At 36.8% G+C, this 20,548-nt stretch overlaps 1 protein-coding gene across 1 annotated transcript; it reads right to left on the reverse strand.

Annotated features, from left to right (window-relative positions):
- Positions 1-497: 497 nt before the first annotated feature.
- Positions 498-13,786, reverse strand: SPIC (Spi-C transcription factor). The gene is made up of 6 exons (XM_043882483.1): positions 13,663-13,786; positions 11,698-11,723; positions 11,037-11,130; positions 9,264-9,376; positions 7,653-7,761; positions 498-2,109 (listed from the first exon to the last, which is right to left on the reverse strand). The coding sequence occupies exons 2-6, from the start codon at positions 11,698-11,700 to the stop codon at positions 1,682-1,684; spliced, it is 747 nt and encodes a 248-aa protein (XP_043738418.1). The 5' UTR covers positions 11,701-11,723; positions 13,663-13,786; the 3' UTR covers positions 498-1,681.
- Between the last annotated feature and the right edge of the window lie 6,762 nt (positions 13,787-20,548).

Here is a 20,548-nt window from a genome sequence, read left to right on the forward strand (position 1 = left end):
AGGCTACAGTCCATAGGGTCACAAAGAGTCGGACATGACCTAAGTGACTTTAAAAACCTGCCAAGCAGCAAGTAAGAAACAGAGTTTATTCTGGGAGTTTCTTATGGGACAGCTTCCATGCAAGACTGCCCACATCCTGGCTCCACTCCTGCGTTTATTATTTGCAAGCCTCCATCTTTTATTAAAGCCTTCCCTCCACCCTCCCACTTCAACTGTTTCAGCCTCCTTTAGCGGGGCTAGTTCAAGGAAAGAGATCATGAGCCAGGGTTGGGCTCAAGAACTAACGGTACAAGAGCACCTCCCTGTGGTTGAGTGGCAGGAGAGCAAGAAACTTGAGCTCCTGGATCTCCCTGAAGCAAGAAAGAAAAGCAAGGAAATGATTTGTGGTAAGTGTAAGCTTTGGAGTTTGTAGGTGACATTTTCCTTAGACCATCGTTTCTTTAGTGCCGAAGGATTACAGACCATGAGGTCCGAGGTGCAGAGGAGAGCCACTGAAGTTTTTATTTTTTAAATCTTTATTTATTTTATAGAAATATAGTTGATTCACAATATATTAGTTTCAGATGTACTACACAGTGATTCAATATTTTTCTAGGTTATACTCTATTCAAAGCTATTATAAAATGTTGGCTACATTCCCTGTGCTGTACATTACATTCTTGTATCTTTTTTATCTTATATTTTAGTAGTCTGTACCTCTTAATCCTCTATGTCTATCTTGCTCCCCTCCCCCCAGCCCTCCCCCTACTGGTAACTAATTTGTTCTCTTTAAGTCTGTTTCTACTTCATTTTGTTTCAATTTTTAGATTCTACATATAAATGATAAGGTATAGTATTTGTCTTTCTCTGTCTGACTTATCGCAGTAAGATCCATCCATGTTGCAAATGGCAAGATTTCACTTTTTGGCTGAGTGTGTGTATATATTCTGTGTGTGTATATATATACATATATATACACCACATTCTCTTTATTCACCTGTCAGCTAGAAGGTTGCTTCCGTATCCTGGCTATTGTAAATAATGTCACTATGAAAGTTCCCTGGTAGTCTAGTGGTTAGGATTTGGCATTGTCACTGCAAAGGCCCGGTTGGGAAACTGATATCTAACAAGCCACAGTGCAGCCAAAAAAAAAAATGCTGCTTTGAACATTTATCTTTTTAAATTAGTGTTTTCATTTTCTTTGGATATATATCCATGAGTGGAATTGCTGGATCATATAATAGTTCTAGTTTTAGCCACTGAAAAATTTAAAACCCTGAATATAATTTAGCAGGAACACCATCACAGGCAATCAGTTTTTGTTCTGTTGCTAAAACTATTGGATATATGCCAAAGTTAGTCTTTTTTTTTTTTTTTTTGGACTGAGTGTATGACAAGAAAATAATGTTTAATCAATGTGCAAATCAAATGGTCTCCACTGGCATTATTAATCTAGAAAGAAATAATTGCATAGTTACTCGTAAGAGGAAGGACATTTAGTCTATACTTTCAAATGGGACAATCATTCTAAAGAGCTGTTCACTGGTAAAATTTCTCACCAAGTTAGTATAGATTATATGCTATGTCATAAAAGATAGCGCTCATGAAGGTTTTTTTTTTTTTCAGTATTTGCTTTTAGAGAAAAATCTTAAAACTTGTAGGGACTTCTGATGTCAGAAAATTATGAAATGTAAGAGTATATTTAGCAATCAGGGTGACTTAGCTCATGGTAATTGGCATATGTATAATTATAATTAGCATTCCAGTTATTTAAACTGAGATATCCTTGATCAGGTTGAACATACTGTGAATAGAAGATCTCTTTTTCCAAGAAATAAGGTGCAGACAGTCTTTGGAGAATGGCCTCACTGAACTGGTAAGTTAGCTTTCTCCGGATTTTGATGATCTCCCCAGTTCTTCCATAATTCCTCAGTGCTCTGGCCATTTTCTGGTAAGTCATGGTCTTCCGGTTGCCTTTTCTTTTTCCCCAGAGTTGGGCGAGTTTTTCTTTGTTTTTTGATACAAACTGAAAGATGCCTTTGGTTTGATCTATCCACTGAATACAAGATGCCATCTCTGGATTACACAGGGATTCGTGAAGGTATTCAAAAAGTCGGAGCTTCTTCCTGCCTAAAACAGAGGAAAAGAGTGTCACACTTCACCATGGCCCTCCACGGAGCCCCTCCTCAGGAAGGATTTGTTGAGTGAATACAGAACTGAAAGTCCATTGGGACTGGTTTTCCTCCTATTCACTCTCATAGAATGTATTTATGGTATCGTTTTATGGGACTTGGCCTATTGCAGTTTCAAATGAAACTTTCTTTGTTGGGGAAGTTGTCCAAAATTTTGTGGTCCCTCATTGGAAAAGGGAAGCACGGAGCCGCTTTACCCCAGTCTCTCCATCTGTCATGTGGCCTTTCTTTCCAGTTAAATCTTGACTTTTAGTTTTATGTTAAACTGTCTACAGGACAGGACTGAGCAAAATGTACTACAAAGTTAGTGGTTCTGAAGTGAAGTTTCAGGATTTTCTCAGTGGTCTGGTGGTTAAGACCTTAACCACCTTTCAATCTGCCTTTCAATGCAGGGGATGTGGGTTTGATCCCTGGTCAGGGAACTAAGATCCCACATGCCACAGAGCAACTAACACCCGACACAGACAAATAGTTGTTTTTTTTTTAAAAGGAGAAGTCTCAAAAGACATTTCCAAAAGGCAACTCATTTGAAGCAGCTTTATTCAAGTAAGTTAAGTCAAATGAGGTAAAGAAGGTGAATGCATTTTGTAAAATGTAAAGCAATGTGCAAATACAAGTGAAATCAGTAATAGACTTATGTAAAAATGCTAACTCTGGTTCTGCATAATTACTTGAAAAAAAATAGAAAAAAAGCAAAGTTGAAATGCCAAAATATCTTCATGACATTCTGACATTATTAATGAGGAACGACAATGAGCATTGTGATGTTTTTCATGGCTGTGAATAAAATGGTACTGCCAGAGTTTTCAATCTCTTTAGGAACACAGCCCTTTATATTTCAGAGTAACTAGAAAGAAAACTTTGAGAAGATTTGCTGTGATTTTTGCTTGGTTGGTCGATTGGAGAACAAAGGTGACAACCCGTTTTATGACTTCTGGATTGGCCTATAAACACCATGTCCCACCAAATCTGTCAGTAGCGAAAAGTTCCACGGCCAAATTCCATTTTCCTCTTGAGAAAGTAGAAGAGTGGATTCCCAAACTGCTTTAAATAGTCTCTGGGGAGTAATACTCATACATCGGTCATCATTCATCCAAAAGCCTCAAAGATTATCTTTTGTGTTTTATTATCTTGAGTTTATGAATTGAGAAATGAAAGGGACTTACCAAAAAACACATTATGAATTAAAGTCACAGACTTAAACAAGCTCGCTGGCTCTCATCCAATGGTCAAATCAATTATAATAGATCCTCATCTTTTAAAGTTTGTTTTCGATTTTGAAAAAAAAAGATGTTTGAACTTTTACATTTTGAAAATAAAGGTATATGATAAAAAAAAAATCCAAACAGAAGCACAAACTGAAAGTAAAAATTCAAATCTAGTCTGCATATCTCTAGAAAATAATTTATTTTTTGCATATATAATCATATGCATATTGGAGAAGGGCATGGCAACACACTCCAGGATTCTTGCCTGAAAACCCACGGACAGAGGAACCTGGCGGGCTATAGTCTATGGGGTTGCAAAGAGTCAGACACAGCCAAGCAACTAATACTTTATTCTTTAAAAGTGAAAATTAGCATAGTATTTTGTACTTTTTCCAGTGTATAATATATCTTAAATAAATCATTGAGCCATATAGAGACTAGCTATAGATAGAGGAAATACTAAAGTGTTGACAACAGTTACTTCTGGGGGATAGCATGGGAAGAAAGAAAGAACATTTTTCAGTATTCTTCACATACTTCTGAATCATCTGAGATTTTCACGAGCATTATTACTCTTGAGTTATGGAATTACAAAGGATTAAAACCGAAACCAAAATGGTATTCAGAGCTCATTCTGCTTCAATACTTAAAGTATGCCCTTTTGCATTTTAATAATTATATATGTTCTATTTGTGTGTGTGTGTATGTGTTAGTTACTTAGTCATGTACGACTCTTTGCAACCCCATAGACTGCAGCCCCACCAGGCTCCTCTGTCCATGGGATTCTCCCCTGGACCCTGGAGTAGGCTGCCATTTCCTTCTGCAAAAGGAACTATAGAAACAAAGAAAGTGAAGTCGCTCAGTCTCCTAATAATGAATTCTTGAAGTATTTAGAAATTTCATTGTTTCAAATGTATCACTGCTTCAGGTGGATGACAACTCTAAAAACAGAAAATAGTAAATTATATTTTCCCTGATTGCAAAGACCCAAAACATCAGTGAAAAGAAGTTTGCTAAAAAAAAAAAAAAAAAATGTGACAGAGGAAGAAGCATTATTGTCCTAATACTAAATTACTACCATTATTCAATATTTAGTAGTAATAGTCAGTAGATTTACTTTACTTATGTGATATTTTACATTATTCCTTTCTGGATTAGAGTATCACTGCATAGTAAGATTTTATAATTCTAGGATACAGTATACTATCTGATAACAAAACTAGTTATCTCAAAAAATATTCATTTAAAATAATTTTAAGTATGAACATGTAAAAGAATAAAATTAGAACATTTTTTCATAGATTTACAAAAATAAACTAAAAATGGACTAAAGACTTAAATGTAAGACCAGAAATCATTAAACTCCTAGAAGAAAACATAGGAAGAATGCTCTTTGACAAAAAGTATAGCAATATATGTATTTTTTAATCTATCTCCTAAGGCAAAGAAAACAAGAACAAAAATAAACAAATGAGACCTAATTAAACTCAAAAGTTTTTGCATAGCAAAGGAAACCATCAACAAAACAAAAAGATAATCTACTGAATGGGAGAAAATATTTGCAAATGATACGAATAAATGGTTAATATTCAAAATATGTAAATAGCTCAAGCAACTCCATATCAAAAAATAAACAATCCCATTAAGAAAATGGGTAGAAGACCTGAATAGACATTTTTCCAAAGACATACAAATGGCCCCAACAGGCACATAAAAATCTTCTTATACTCAATGTTGATACTGATTAGAGAAATGCAAATCAGAATCACAATGAAAATCATCTCACCCTATCAGAATGGCTATCATCAGAAAGACAAATGGAACTCCCCTGGTGGTTCAGAGGCTAAGACTCTGCTCTCCCAATGCAGGGGGCCCAGGAGTGATCCCTGGTCAGGGAACTAGACCCCACGTGCTGCAGCTAAGACCTGGCACAGCCAAATAAGTAAACAATAATGATAATTTTTAAAAAGACCACAAATAACAAGTGTTGGCAAGAATGCAGAGAAAAAAGAGCACTCATGCACTGTTGGTGGGAATGCAAATTGGTGAAGCCGTGTGGAGCTTCTTCAAAACAGTGTGGAGCTTCTTCAACAAGCTTAAAATAGAACTACCAGTGACTTCTCTGGCGGTCCAGTGGTTAAGACTCTGTGCTTCCAATGCAGGGGGCTCAGGTTCCATCCCTTGTTGGGGAACTAAGATCCCACATGCCATATGGAGTGGTCAAAAGGGAAAAAAAGAACCACTATATGACCCAGCAATCCCACTCCTGGGTGTATATCCAAAGAAAATGAAAACACTAATTTGAAGATACATGCATCCCAATGTTCATAGCAGCATTATTTATAATAGCCAAGATACGGATGTAACCTAAGTGTGAATAAACAGATGAATGGATAAAGATGTATATACACATACATTTGAATATAACTCATCCATAAAAAAATAAAATAAAATTTTGCCATTCGCAACAAAGTAGATGGACCTACTTTTTATTATGATAAAATGAAAAGTCAGACAGAGAAAGACAAATACTGTATGTTATCACTTATATGTGAAATCTAAAAAAAATTTAAAAGTTTAAAAGCTAACAAATGAATATAGCAAAATAGAAAGACTCACAGATATAGAGAATAAACTAGTGGTTACCAGTGGGGAGAGGGAAGGGGGGAGGAGCAAGATTAGGACAGAAAATCAAGAGGTGCAAACTACTATGTATAAAATAAGTTACAAGGATATAGTATGCAGTACAAGGAATACAGCCTACATTTTATAATAATTTTAAATGGACTATAACCTATAAAAATTTTGAATCAGTGTGTTGTAAACCTGAAACTAATATAAGTCAACTACACCTCAATTAAAAAAATTAAAAATATAAATTTAAAAAACAAAATAATTTTAGCTATGATAAGGTATCATTTTTTAAATTGCAGTATAAAGGTGTGATGCATCTTACATGTCTTTATATTTAGTAGCTGTATACTATCACAAACAACATTGCAAGGAACATCCTAATACACATTTACGTACACGTATGCATCTAAGGTATTTGAGGAAATATCCATAGTACTAGACTATAAGCATAGTGTTATGTGGGTTTTCTAACTTAATTTTTACAGCAATCTTACAATGTGTGTACAATTATTATTATTTGCTTTTCTTTATTTTTTGAATAAGAATACTGTGGTACAGAAGGTTAAATGCTTTGGCCAGGCTCACATAATTAACCCAGAGTTCACACTCAACCACTGAGTCATAGAGTCACTAAGCATCGAAAGATAGGAACATTTAAAATTTTGGCAGGTATTGCTAAATTGCTTTACAAAACTGTACCAGTTTATACCCCCTTTAATAACGCATGTGAAAAAAAAAAATAATGCATGTGAGTGTGTGAGGCCCACATCTTGGCCAACACAAGTTATTAGCCTACTTTAACACTTTTTGCTTACCTGTTAGATGAGATCACTTTCAATTTATGAAATCGGGATTTCAAATTTATAAAATAAAGTTATTATTATGGAACTTGTTTTTTGTGGAAAACTTAATAGAGAAGATGATTTCTATCCCTAGGGCTTCACAATTGGAATAAGATTGCTAAGACAATTTATGGAAAACTTATCCCTTCTATACCTAAAATTTATATACCTTATTCTTTTTTTTAATGGAAGTATAGAAGATGTATAATATTATTTAAGTTATAGGTATACAACATAATGATTAACCATTTTTAAAGGCTATATGTCAATTAAAGCTATTATAAAATATTGGCTATATTCTCTGTGTTGTAGAATGTAACTTTGTATCTTACTTTATACATAATAACGTCTTAATTCCCTACCTTTATATACCCCCTCCCCCCGCTGGTAACCACTAACTTGTTCTCCGTTTCTTACATCCTATTCTTTGTTATTTTAGGCCGTACTGGATGGCATGTGGGATCTTAGCTACTTGATCAGGGATCAAACCCATGAGCCCTGCATCGAGACTACAGTCTTAAGAACTGAACCACCAGGGAAATCTCTTTATACCCTATACTTGAACACAGATTTATTTGAGGGACTGACACTTTGCACCTTCACAACATCTCCATGAAGCAAAAGGAAAGCTCATTCAAAATAAACAGCTTGGAGTCTTTTGTCTGTCAGAGTTAAGTTATTCTCAGTTGTGAGAAAAGAACATTTTTCAAGTCATTTCTAAACTCAGATATGAAATTCCCTAAACGCTGCTTTGATAAAGACTTGGTTCTTTTGCAAGGAGTGATATATCCACATACCTTTTCCTCCCTTTTGCTGGAGAAGAGCAGGTTGTACCAGCTGGTTTTCGGGGATGTTCTGCAGAGATTGATGAATGTTTCCTTCAAAATAGAGGTCCGCAGAACTGTTCTATATAAATAATGTATCAAGATGTTAAATGGGACTTTCTGTGCGACCACCAACTGGTGGCCAAAGTCAAAATCTGAGGCAAAGAGAATGTTCAACAGCTCTCAAACCAAGAGCACTGCCTTCAGTGGCTGTCTCCCAGGAGAGAGCTAGCATCAAACCCATATACAGAGCGTGCCAAGCGACAGAGGATACTCTGAGAGTATCCTCAGAATTGAGAGGAATTCTGTATTCTCCCTTTCCGCTGATAAAGGAGAGTGGGTTACTTTCCTCTTTTCCCCTCAAAATGACCAATAAGAAAGATTCAAAAGAATCATTAGTAGAAATGGAGGTGCCAGCAAAAAGGGAAGACAAGCTTCCATTCCTGAACTGGATGCCCATCTAGGCAGGACGAGAAAGGCGAGACAGGTGGCAGTTACAGGAGGGCAGAGCCAAGAGAGGCGGCAGGAGGAAAGGGCCTGAGCGTCCACAATTACATGTGGCAAAAAGATAGGGCAGAAGGGGCGAGACTGGAGCCACCCCTATACAGCAGGCAGCGAGGTCCCAGCCCCAAGAGGCTGTGCAGTGCATGCTGGGGGTAGAATCTGAAGAGGAAGCAGGGTTGCCCTAGCAACTAAAAATATTAAGCATCCTATAATTTACCTGGTAACCCTAAGGGGAGGTGAGAGAGGTTAAAGTGAAACCAAAACTCCCTCTTAAAAGAAATGTCTTGTTGGAGAGACCCTGACAGTACAATTTACAGGGACATTTGACCTAGCATGATTGGAGTTAATGACTGAAAAAAAATGAAGGCTACTTTATATTTATACTCTACTATATTAAGACTGTTTGATAAAATGGATTCATCAAGAAAACAATGCAGAGAATTCCCTGGCAGTCAAGTGGTTAGAACTCCACACTTCCATAGCAGGGGGCATGGATTCAGTCCCTGGTTGGGGAAATAAGATCCCACATGACATGACGTGGCCAAAAAAAATAAATAAATAATAATTTTTTTTAAAAAGAAAACAATGCAAAGGAATACACAGAAGGAGAGATGGTAGGGACACTTCCATTTGCAGAAGGTGCTAAAAGAGAAATGAATTGATCCAATATACAGAGCTAGCCCTGAGCTTGGGAGGGGAAATGAAGCAGGTTAATACAGATTGTAGGTAAAGCCAGTACAGGGAATGTTTTTAGGGGAACCATAGCTTTCCTGCAGTTTTCTGGATGGACTGAGGAGAAGCACTGACATGAGAACCCTAAAATACCTCCTCTTTAGAGAATCATTCAGACTTGTCTGAAATCAGATGAAGAACAATGATAAAGGGGAGTTTCCTTCTTGACAGCATTGATGATCCCCCAACTTGCCTGCCAAATTCACACCCCAGGTGGCCCCAAGTGAGCATTTTCAGTCAGTGCCGTCTTTAAGCTGGTTTCAGCTAGCATACACCAAGGGAAGGCTGGTGTAAGTAGGAAATGTGCTTGTTACTGAGGGATGACAGTCTCCTGGTAAAAGTACTCACTATTACTGTTCTCCAATTATAGATGGGTTCCTCTGCAGGCTGCATACCATAGCTGTTGGAATTTCCTCTGATGTGAGAACGGTGGTTGATAAAAGCCAGGTAATTTTTGTAATCTAATTTAAAAACAGAGAAAGAAACTGACAAGGTCAAATTTTATATTTGTGTGTGTGTGTGATAATAAATGCTTAGGTGATTGATTGTGGCACTTTTATATGTGAGACACTAAATTTGTTTAGAATAGAGAATAGGCAGATCTGTCTCCTTATGTAAAAGAAGTGAAAGCAAAGAGCAAGCAAATGGGGGGGCTTCCCAGACTGTTCTAGTGGTAAAGAGCCCACCTGCCAATGCAGGAGTCATAGAGATGTGGGTTCCATCCCTGGGTCGGGAAGATCCCCTGGAGGAGGGCATGGCAACCCACTCCAATATTCTTGACTGGAGAATCCCATGGACAGAGGAGACTGGTGGGCTACAGTCCATAGGGTCTCAAAGAGTTTGGCACAACTGAAGATACTTAGCAAGCACACACACAAACAAATGGGATCTAATTAAACTTAAAAACCTTTTGTACAGCAAAGGAAACCATCGACAAAACAAAGACAACCTACAAAACGTGAGAAAACATTTGCAAATGATGTGACTCACAAGAGGTTACTCTCCAAAATATATAAAGGGCTCAATGTAAAAAAAAGATCAAAAAATGGGCAGAAGACCTGAACTGACATTTCACCAAAGAACACATAGAGATGGCCAATAGGCACATGAAAAGATTCTCAACAGTGCTAATTATTAGAGAAAAGCAAATGAAAACAACAATGAGATACCATCTCATGCAGGTCAAAAGGACCATCATCAAAAAGTCTACAAACAATAAATTCTGGAGAGAATGTGGGAAAAAAGGAACCCTTGTACACTGTTAGTGGGAATACTAATCTGTACAGCCCCTATTCAGGATAGGGATTCTCAAAAAAACAGGATAGAGGATTCTCAAAAAAATAACTAGCATAAGATTCAGCAATTCCACTCCTAGATATATATCTGAAGGAAATGAAAACTTTAAATGAAAAATTTAAAGATACATGCATTCCAATGTTCACAGCAGCACTGTTTACAATAGTAAAGACAGGGAAACAATCTAAGTGCCCATCAAGAGACAAATGGATGTGGCGTATACATACATGAACATTACTAAATCATAAACTATGAAATTCTGCAACTTGCAACAAGGGTATATCTAGAGAACATTATGCTTAGTGAAGTAAGTCAAAGACAAGTGCTAGATGATATCACTTATATGTGATAGCTAAAAAATAATACAAAGTAGTAATCTAAAAAATAATACAGACAAAACAGAAAGATATTCTCAGACATAGAAGACAAACGTGTGGCTTTGTAAGGGGACAGGGAAGCCGGGAAGGACAATTCAGTGGTATGGGATAAACACACTACAATGTATGTATGAGAAAGATAAGCAACAAAGATATGTTGTACAGCACAGAGAATTATAGCTATTATCTTAGAATAATTTATAATGGAGTGAATCACAATGTTGTACACCTGAAATTAATATTATAAATCAGTTATGTTTCAGTAATAAAGTACAAAACTAACAAAAATTGTTTAAGGTGGATAATCCTGTTTGATTTCTGCCTTTGGAACTGATCCTAGATGCACTGGGTAAAAAGGATCTTTTCTGTTCAGGTTGTTATTCTCATGTGTGTGTATGTGACCAACAAGCCATTTGATGTACACGCAGAAGGGGACTGACATCTTTACCTGGGGAGTACTGAAAGTCTCCAGTTGAATGCTGCCTCAGTACTTCAAAAGCATCTTCAAATGCTTGACCCAGCTTGTCTTGTTCAACACAAGCCTGTTAGAACAATGGCCGGACTCTGGAGTTAGGAAATTACCAATTGAACTTAATTTTGCCTATGTAAAAGAGGGCTTCTCAACCACAGCACAACCTATTAGCATTTCTGGTTGACTGTCTCTTTTGTAAGGGGTTGTCCTATGCATTGTTGGGTGAAAAACAGCATCCCTGGTCTTTGCCCAGTAGATACCAGTGTCAATCCCACTGGTGGCAACCAAAAATATCTCAAACATAGCCAACTATGCCCTGGAGGACAACATCAAGCCTGGCTGAGATCCACTGCGCTACAATATAGTATCTAAAACCAGTGCTCATTCTATAGTATGGTATTTAATGTCTTATAAATTTTTAGCAAGGAGTCAGTTATATAGCAGAAGACTGATTTAGAAAAAGGAATCGAGGAAGTATGTTTTATCAAACAGAATCGGGCTCATTATTTAAAAAATGAAATGTTTTTAATTTCAAAAGCATGTCTCCAAGACCTAAAATTAAACTGTTTTGCAACCATCTCATACCCTTATTAATCTAATGAGGAAAAGTAAAGATGATTTTTAAATGTCAACTTACCATGCTTCATTAAAAAAGTGACAATTCTGAAAAAAATTAATATATATAAAACAAAATTAGTGTTTCTATTTAATTTGCCTCTGAATTAAAAAAGACTTTATTTAAAATATTTTCTGCATATACCTTATATAAATTGAAAGTACCATCTGAATTTTGATGAGTACAAATTTCCTTTCTACAAAAATTTCCTATGAAGATTTATGTTTGCTTTTCTATCATTATAAAATTTCTTTTAAAAAATATTTATTTATTTATTATTTATTTGGCTGCACTGGGTCTTAGTTGCAGCATGTGGGATCCCCCAGTTCCCTGACCAGGGATTGAACCTGGACCCCCTGCATTAACCACTGGATCACCAGGGAAGTCCTCCAAATTTCTTAAATGTTAAAATAGCTAAATATGTATCGCTGAATCACTTTGCTATACACTTGAAACTAACACACTGTAAATATACTTCAATTAGAAAAAGAGATTAAAAAAAATAAAATAGCTAAACAGAGTTAAGCATGCAAACCACTTAACATGAGAATACAGAAATAATTCGAGTATTTAAGTATGTCAAGTATTTCAAAATTCCTGTAAGTATTAAAAAGTTCTGGAAATGAAAATATTTTTAACGTTAGCAAGGCTGTCCATTTATAACAGTGATTTTGTTTTTTAACTTTCTGGCGTCATATAGACTTCTGAAAATCTGGTCAAAGACATGTTTTTTCTCTCACAAAATGTGAATTTACAAATAAAATGTACTCTATGAAACCCACCTGTAGACTTTCTAAAAGTCCTACGTTAAGAATCCTGGTCTATAATTTTACATCTACTTTCTTATCTCTATAAAGTAAGTTTTGTTTTAAATAGTTACCATATTGACCCACATTAAATGTTTTAAAACTTTTGGTTCTAATAACCACACAAAACAAACAAATCCACTTAAGAAAGAGCCGGTGGTGGATCTACATTGCTTACCATTTCAATTTAGCACACCAAACCACACTGTTCATACAAGTTTTTAGAATTTATCCTACAAACACAATGAGCTTTCTCTTTAATATTTAACCTTGCATAAGATGATACACTAATACTATTGCTAAACATATCCATAACATATCAATATAATACGTCAAACATCAAAATTCTGTTCTGCTCTTTGAAATCACTATGTCATTTAAAAGAGCTCAGCCATAAAGAATCCGCCTGCCAATGCAGGAAACCCAGGTTCAGTCCCTGGGTTGGTTGAGAAGATCCCCTGGAAGAGAGAATGGCAACACACTCCAGCACTCCTGCCTGGAGAATTCCATGGACTGGGAAGCCTGGTGGGCTATAGTCCATGGGGTTGCAAGGAGTAGGACACGACTGAGCAACTAACGTGAGAAGAAAAACCTTTTAAGAAAGATAACTATGGGAGGTGATGAATCTGTTAACTAATCTTATGGTGGTAATCTTTTCCCAGTTTACATGGGTGTCAAATCATCATATTGTACACCTTACACGGTGTTATACATCAATTATATCTCAATAAGGTTGGGAAAAAATACAGCTTCTCAATGTGGAAGATGTTGAAAAATTTAGCAAAAACTTTAAAGAAAAAATCCATAAATAATTTGAACTATGACTTCTAATGGCTATTTCCAGTACAGGTATTTTTTAAAGGCCATATCAATAACTTTCAATTAATTATGACTCATAAGCACCAAAGGAAATACCTACCTAGGTGAGTGCTGTACTTCGAATTAAATACTTATATGAAACTACTCCCTTTGACTAAAATATCTCCCAAAACAATCATGACTCTTTAAAGTAGCAAACCCAAATGGAAGGAAAAAAGCTTGAAAACATTATCGATCACTTCAATCGATTAATATGTCTAGTACCAGAACAGGCAGTCAATGAGAAACACTCATTAGGTCAAATAAAGAAAATTAATTGTTATTATAAGGAGTTTTGAAAAGCATAAACTAAACCACTTACCAGGAAGACACTTCAGCCCTTTACCAAGTTCTTTCATTAATGTCAGAATCGTTAGGACAGAACTGTCAGGAGCTCTCTGACAGAGTTGCATTAAGTAGCTGTTTTTAAGGAAGTGCTACAAAAGGGGATTTTTTTTAAAAGATACAGTGCCTTCATTATTTCTCTTTCATGATATGGCCAGTAGACACCAGGGGCTATTATTTTGAAGTGGCACCGACTATTTGTATACTATGGGCCAAAACCATTAGAACAAACCCCATGAACCCCCACCCCACCCAGCATAAGTTGTGGCCCCGGGACCCACACAACCCGACTGGGCACCTCTGATCTGTATAACCGTTGTTCATATTTCTTTTTTTAAAAAGTTATTCTTCTGTAAAAGCTAGAAAATTAAATTTCAAGTACATTAGCATAAATAAATATCAAATATCTAGGAAAAAAAGTTATTCTTCTTGTATTTCTTCCCTGATTCTGGAGCCTGTGTTGCTTTTCTTGCCTGAACTATTAACAGCCTTCACTCTGGTCTTCCCTTTCAAATAATTTTCTTGATAATGTCATTCAATGACCGCCCCCCACCCCCTACACACACACACACCTCCCCCACTTAGAGATCTTAAAGGTACAGGCCCTGGCCCTGGCACTCAGGCTCCTCATTCCACCTTATTTACCACCACTCCTTTAAGAGGAGGCAATTGAATCCCTGTTATGGTCTTCCCTCCACACCTGGATAAAGTAACAATTCAAAACAGGAGCTTGTGGATATGTTTGAGGCCAGTGCATTTATAGAGCAGGTCCAGCTCTCTTGTTTAGTTTGAAGGTTTATTTGGGATGGTTTTGATGGCTCTGATGGAAATTACGGGGGACTCCATCCACCGTAATGCTTCCCTCCCAGCCCACCCCTCTGCCTATTTACCCATTTTATCTTACCTGTCCATCAGAGGCCAATCCAACATTTACAAGTGCTCCAGGTGGAAACAACTTTCCCCTCTGAAGCACAGGTCTGCAACACGCTCAAGTAACTGTAACCTTCTGTCTTTTTAATAGATGTCACAGTTAGCCAGGGGGAAAACCACCTAAGAATTTTTTGTAAACCTTGTGGGTGGGGAAGAGAGATTTTCTATTTTGCACAATTGGAATCTGAGCTCACCTTTGATATGGGACTATTGTTCTAGACCAATTACGTTTTTTACAGAGTTTTATTATGCAAATATAAACACACATCCCCTCTTGTGAAATGTAAATGTTATAAGTAACAACTGTATAAAACCAAATTGCTAATGCTGATGAGTTTTTAATCTGTACCATCGCCAGTCTACGCCCTTTTCGCGCCTTTTGATTTTCTTTGGTTCAATTAGTCAACAAATACATATCAATGAGCTCTTTCCTCTGATGGATACTGCCCTGAGTCCAGGGGTCACAACCCACAACAAGTTCTGATGAGGAAAAATGAATTTTTTAAAAAGCAAACTAGAAAACTGTTATTAATGATAAGTACTAAGAATTCAATAAGAGAAAGGTCATAGTGAATGTATATGGTCACTGTGAACGGTCAAAAAAATTCTAAGGGAATGTGTGTGAGCTGAAATCCAAGGATAAGAAAGAGTGAGCAAAAGAAAAGCAGAAAAGCAGCAAAGCACCTTTCATCAGAAGAAACAGCAGATGCCAGGAATCTCAAGTGGAAATGAGTTTGGTTTTATTTAAGGCCCGAAAAAGAACGGCAGTGGGGGTGGGGTAAAATGAGTCTGGGGGCCAAGAGGCACAGGCAGCAAGAAAGGAGGATGGGTCTGGATCAAATACACACATCAAGCCCCCCCGGAATATTAGTAATATGAAAACGTTCAAAAGAATCTAAAAATCACATGTGATCGTAGTTATTGCTCAGCTCCATTTCACAGATGAAGTCTCTAAACCAAGGCTCAAACACGTTTTATGATTTTTTTTTCCTCTAAAGTCCAATTGCTAATGAGAGATGGGCTGTTCTGGGTCCAGATTTGGGCCCAAATGACTTCATGCGGATGCTCTCAACTGCCGTGTGCTGGAGTCCTATGTCCGTAGATTAGGTTCCATCGGACCAGGGTTCTCAGTATTGATGGCAGCACCCCGAAGAATCTCATAGCAGCACAGGCTTGGTATGTATTTGAAATAAAGGGGGGAAAAAGCAAGTCAATATTCTAAACCCACATTTTCCAAACAGGTGTCTCCAAAGTTTTATTTTGCAAGATGTAAATAAATGGACCCTGAAAAAGAGTTGAGTGAAACCAATGAGCACATGATGTTTGGGGAGCACAATTCTCTATTATAGGTGAAAAGCAGAAATGCAGTTTTGAGTCTTTTGTAAAGGTAAAGTATGAAAATGCTTCCAGCAACTTAAAAAAAGTGATACATTCTTTTAGCATTCTAGGGGTTAAGGCTCCTATTCCTTAAGAACCTAAGGAAAGTATGATCAGCTATTTCTTCAGGACAATGTCATCAGCAATTTTCAGGCAAGTTCTCCTAGTCAGGCCAACAGAACCCAGTTTAGGAACTCCTACTATACTCTATTTTCAAAGTCTTCTTATCTAAGTAGTCCTTCTTGAGATATTTGTAACCAATGCACACACAGAGCATCTTTTTAAAGGTGGTCATCAGTGTTTCCCTTCTCTCTAGGACTGAGCTGAGTAACAAGAGCTCTACAGAGAGAATCCCTAATCAACAGATTCTCTTTTGCAAAAATTCATTGTCCTTGGTGGCAACTGATATTATTTTAAAAAATTGTAAGTAACAGATGTGGTAGAGTCTAAATCATATGGTGCCTAATTTCAGGTGGAAAACTGCATTTTCTGAGAATAGAGAACTTCAGAACCCAAGAAAAGAGAGACTAAATTCAAGTTCTTTCTTTGTAGTTGCTACTTAAATAATTCGATTCTTTAGGAGAGTTAAGAACTAGGTCTTAATCTTGGTAAGATCTCTGAAAACCTAATAAGCAAGTAATATTGCTAGACCAGGAAGAAGCTGCTAGAGAATTTGTTATGTCTGAGTAGCATTCATCGAACCATAGATTATAAGACACATAGCTAACTCTCACCCTCATTTCACCCTCCTGCACTGGATTTCTCTTTGAAATTTATTGAGACTTGTTTTGTCCTAGGCATGAGTGTTCCATTTGCACTTGAAAGAATGTGTGTTTTACAGTGATTATATGTGGCCCTGGATAAATGTCAATTAGATCAAGTTGGTTCATAATGTTATTCAAATCTTCCATATCCTTACTGATTTTTTTCTTTGCATTTTCTATCAGTTACAAAGACTACAGAGATTACAAAGAGGAATGTCAAGCTATAGTTGTGGATTTGTATATTTCTCCCTTTAATTCTGTCAATCGTTGCTTTCATGTGTTTTGAAGCTCTATTATTTGAGGCAAATTCATTTAGAATTGTTACGTTCTAATGAGTTATGCTCTAAGTTCAGCTTTTTATTATTGTAAAATTTCTTTCTTTCTTGTAATCCTTTCTGGTAATCCTTGAAGTCTACTTTGATATGAACCACACTAATTTTCTTATTCCTTTTCCTTTCAACATGTCCAATTTGTCTGTGTCTTTGTATTTAAAGTATGTCTCTTTAAAGTAGCATATAGATGGCCATTGATTTTTTACCTAGTTTGATGACCTCTGCCTTTTTAATGCTTAGTTTAATTTAGTAATTACTGCCATAGTTAGATTTAAGTCTACTATCTTGCTATTTGTTTTCTATTTATTCTATTTATTTTTTGTTTCTTTGTTCTTCCTTTCCTCCTTTCTTTTGGATTAGATAAGTATTTTACTATTTCATTATATTTCCCCCATTAGCTTTTTACTATGTCATGGTATAATAATGGCATGATATACTTCTGTACTTTTTCTTTAGTGGGCGCTCCAGGGGTTACAATATGAATTCTTAATTTATCGAGTCTACCTTGAGTTACTATTATATTGCTTCATGCATAATATAAGAAACTTATCATAATGTAGTTCTGTTTACATCCCCTCTCATCTTTTGTGCTACTCTGTCATATATTTACTTCTACAGAGGATATCATAATATATTATTTAATCCTCACAATAATGCCCTAGGAAACTTATTATCCCTGAATTCCAACTGTGGCTCCATACATACCACCTATCTGTGTAAACTTGGACAAGTTATTTAAACTCCCAGTTTCCTCTACAAAGTGTAGAGAATGATTTTACTTACCACATAGACTGTGAAAATCTAAGTGAATTCATGTCACATACTTTGAACAGTCCAAACATCTAATACATGTTGAACAAGTCTTAGGTCCCACTTTGTAATTATACTGGTATTTCATATAAAGTAACAAAGGGACAGGGAGTGAATGACTTACTTAAGGTCAGTGAGTGATAGCAGTGAAGAATTTCAAACCAGTTCTACCTGACTCCAACCAAAAGCTTTTCACCATTCAATCCAACTTTGCTTCTTTATCTGTGGAGTAAGACTGAGATGAGCATAAGAATTCGATAATGGCCTTATGTCAAAGGGCCCTTGAGAGGTTTTACAGAGATAGCGCAGAAGAGTAGTAAACACGCCTGGCGGTAGCTATTAATCACCAAAACTGCCCCTATTTTACGATACCCGAGACCTTCACCACACCTGTCCATGGGATTCTGCAGGCAAGAATACCGGAATGGGTTGCCATGCCCTCCTCCAGGGAATCTTTCCTACTCAGGGATCGAATCCCCATCTCTTACGTCTAACCTGCATTGGCAGGCGGGTTCTTTACCACTGGCGCCTCTTGGGAAGCCCATGAACTCTAATAAAAAAATTTTAAATTTTTTAATAAAAGAATCAAAGGAAAAAAACAACAAAAAAAAAAGCTCTCCATAGGCTCTAGTATTTACTGTAATTACTTTAATAGCTCCACAAGTATTCATACCAATGAAGGAAACTCCCCTGACACAGGATTGGTTAAAAACAAAAAACAAAAAAACAACGCAGCTGGGGATGCTTTACCCCCTCTCAGTGTCTATGCTGAGAGCTTTGTACTTTCCTTCTGTTTAATAATTCTAATTTGCTTGCTAAAACAAAAGACAAAAAAAAAAAAAAAAAAAACCAACCACGCAGCCATATAGGGAGGCAGGGAGATAACTGATCGACTCTCCTGGCTTCCATGGAGGCACTGATGAAGGGGTGGAGGTTTGTTGGTCCGGTGTTCAGAGCCGGGACAGAGCCTGTGCGAGAGCTGTCTCTAGTCCTCTAACAGCTAAGTTCTGACAACCTACTGTGTATTCTAGGCAGGGAGAGGTGAGTTCACCCATTGTGAAATCCTTATACATCTTTATCTGGAACCTCAAGAGCAGGTATGCCTCTCCACTTCAGCCCTTCTAGCCTAGAAGCTTCTAAACCTAAACCATTCACTGGCTTAGGAAAGGGAAAAGAAATGACTCCTCCCTAGTACTGCTGTCATGCCTATTTTCACTTTCTAGTTCACTAAGAAGACAGGCTTGCAATTGATTTGGCTTCATCTCCAGACCCTCTTGGCTAGGATTTTTTCTTTTTTCCCCTAGCCATTTGTGGGTGGTAATTCCCTATATTTTAGCAGAATCAAATAGCAGGGCAATGATCTCTTTCACTATGGAGAAAGAGGGATCCCATTCCCACAGAAGTGAGCTGATAAGGAACGCGGGACAAAGTGGGGAGGAGATTCTCTGAGCTCAGAATAGTTTGGGAAACAGACAGATTAAAGGGATCCCAAGTTACGCTGTGTGCCTATCGCAGTTTAGATTTTCTGGCTACAGGTGCTTTTCATTATAAAATTTATAGTTTCTTTGTATTTATCAGATAACTGCAATTAGCAAAAAATATACTCATTTTCGGGCTTCCCAGTTGGTGCTAGTGGTGAAGAACCTGCCTGCCAATGTAGGAGACAAGGGACCAGCTGAATCCCTGGGTTGGGAAGATCCCCTGGAGGAGGAAATGGAAACTCACTCCAGGATGCCCGCCTGGAGAATCCGATGGACAGAGGAGCTTGGCGGGTACAGTCCGTAGAGTCGCAAAAAGTCAGACATGATTGAAGTGACTTAGCTTGCATGCATACTCATTTTTTTTAAAAAATCTATAGAATGCCTTTGGTATGGTTAGAAGACAGAGAAAACTTTGAAATATCTTCTTAAAAGGGTTCTCAGTATTGTTTTGCTCCATTTTTGTTTTGTTTTTTTTACAACTTTCATATAATCGTCATTATAACCACCATAATTGTAAAACGTTATACTTTCATAAAATTCTGTCATTTTCAGCATTATCTCTGCTATAATACTTTGCCAACTCCAGGGGGTAGGGGGTGGATGAGAAACAATTCTTATATGTTTTTGTTTTCCCAAAACAAATGGTAAAATATTATAATCCAACATAGGACTTCAGTGGAAGTGGGATGGGTGAGTGACTGCATTGTATCATTTAACTCACAATAGCCCGTAAGGCTGGCAGGGTGTTATTTTAATTCTGCTGGTGAGAAAGCCTACACCTAGGGAGATCAGAGATCATTCAGTGAGTGAGTGTTAAGTGAGAATTGAGATCTCCCTGTTCTCAACTCAGTTTTTCAGATAACATCTCTGGAAGATATTGGTAGATACCAACTGACTTTTAAATTTGTATTTTCTTAGGGAGCTAATATACACAAATGTAAACAGTTTTAACGTAAAACTGGGTTTATTTTTATTTTTTTTTCATTTTCTGTGCAATTTTATTGACTCTGCTGACTTGTTCAGCACATATTGTTAATTAATTAAAGTTAATAAATTTCAAAAAATGTTTTTATAATTACATACAATATTATGAGCAAAACTAATTGAAAAACACCAAGAGCATTTGAAAAATAGCCCATTTAAAAGTTTTAAGATGCCCTAAAGACATA

This window comes from Cervus elaphus, chromosome 22 (assembly GCF_910594005.1).
Source record: "Cervus elaphus chromosome 22, mCerEla1.1, whole genome shotgun sequence".
Classification (NCBI taxonomy): Eukaryota; Metazoa; Chordata; class Mammalia; order Artiodactyla; family Cervidae; genus Cervus; species Cervus elaphus.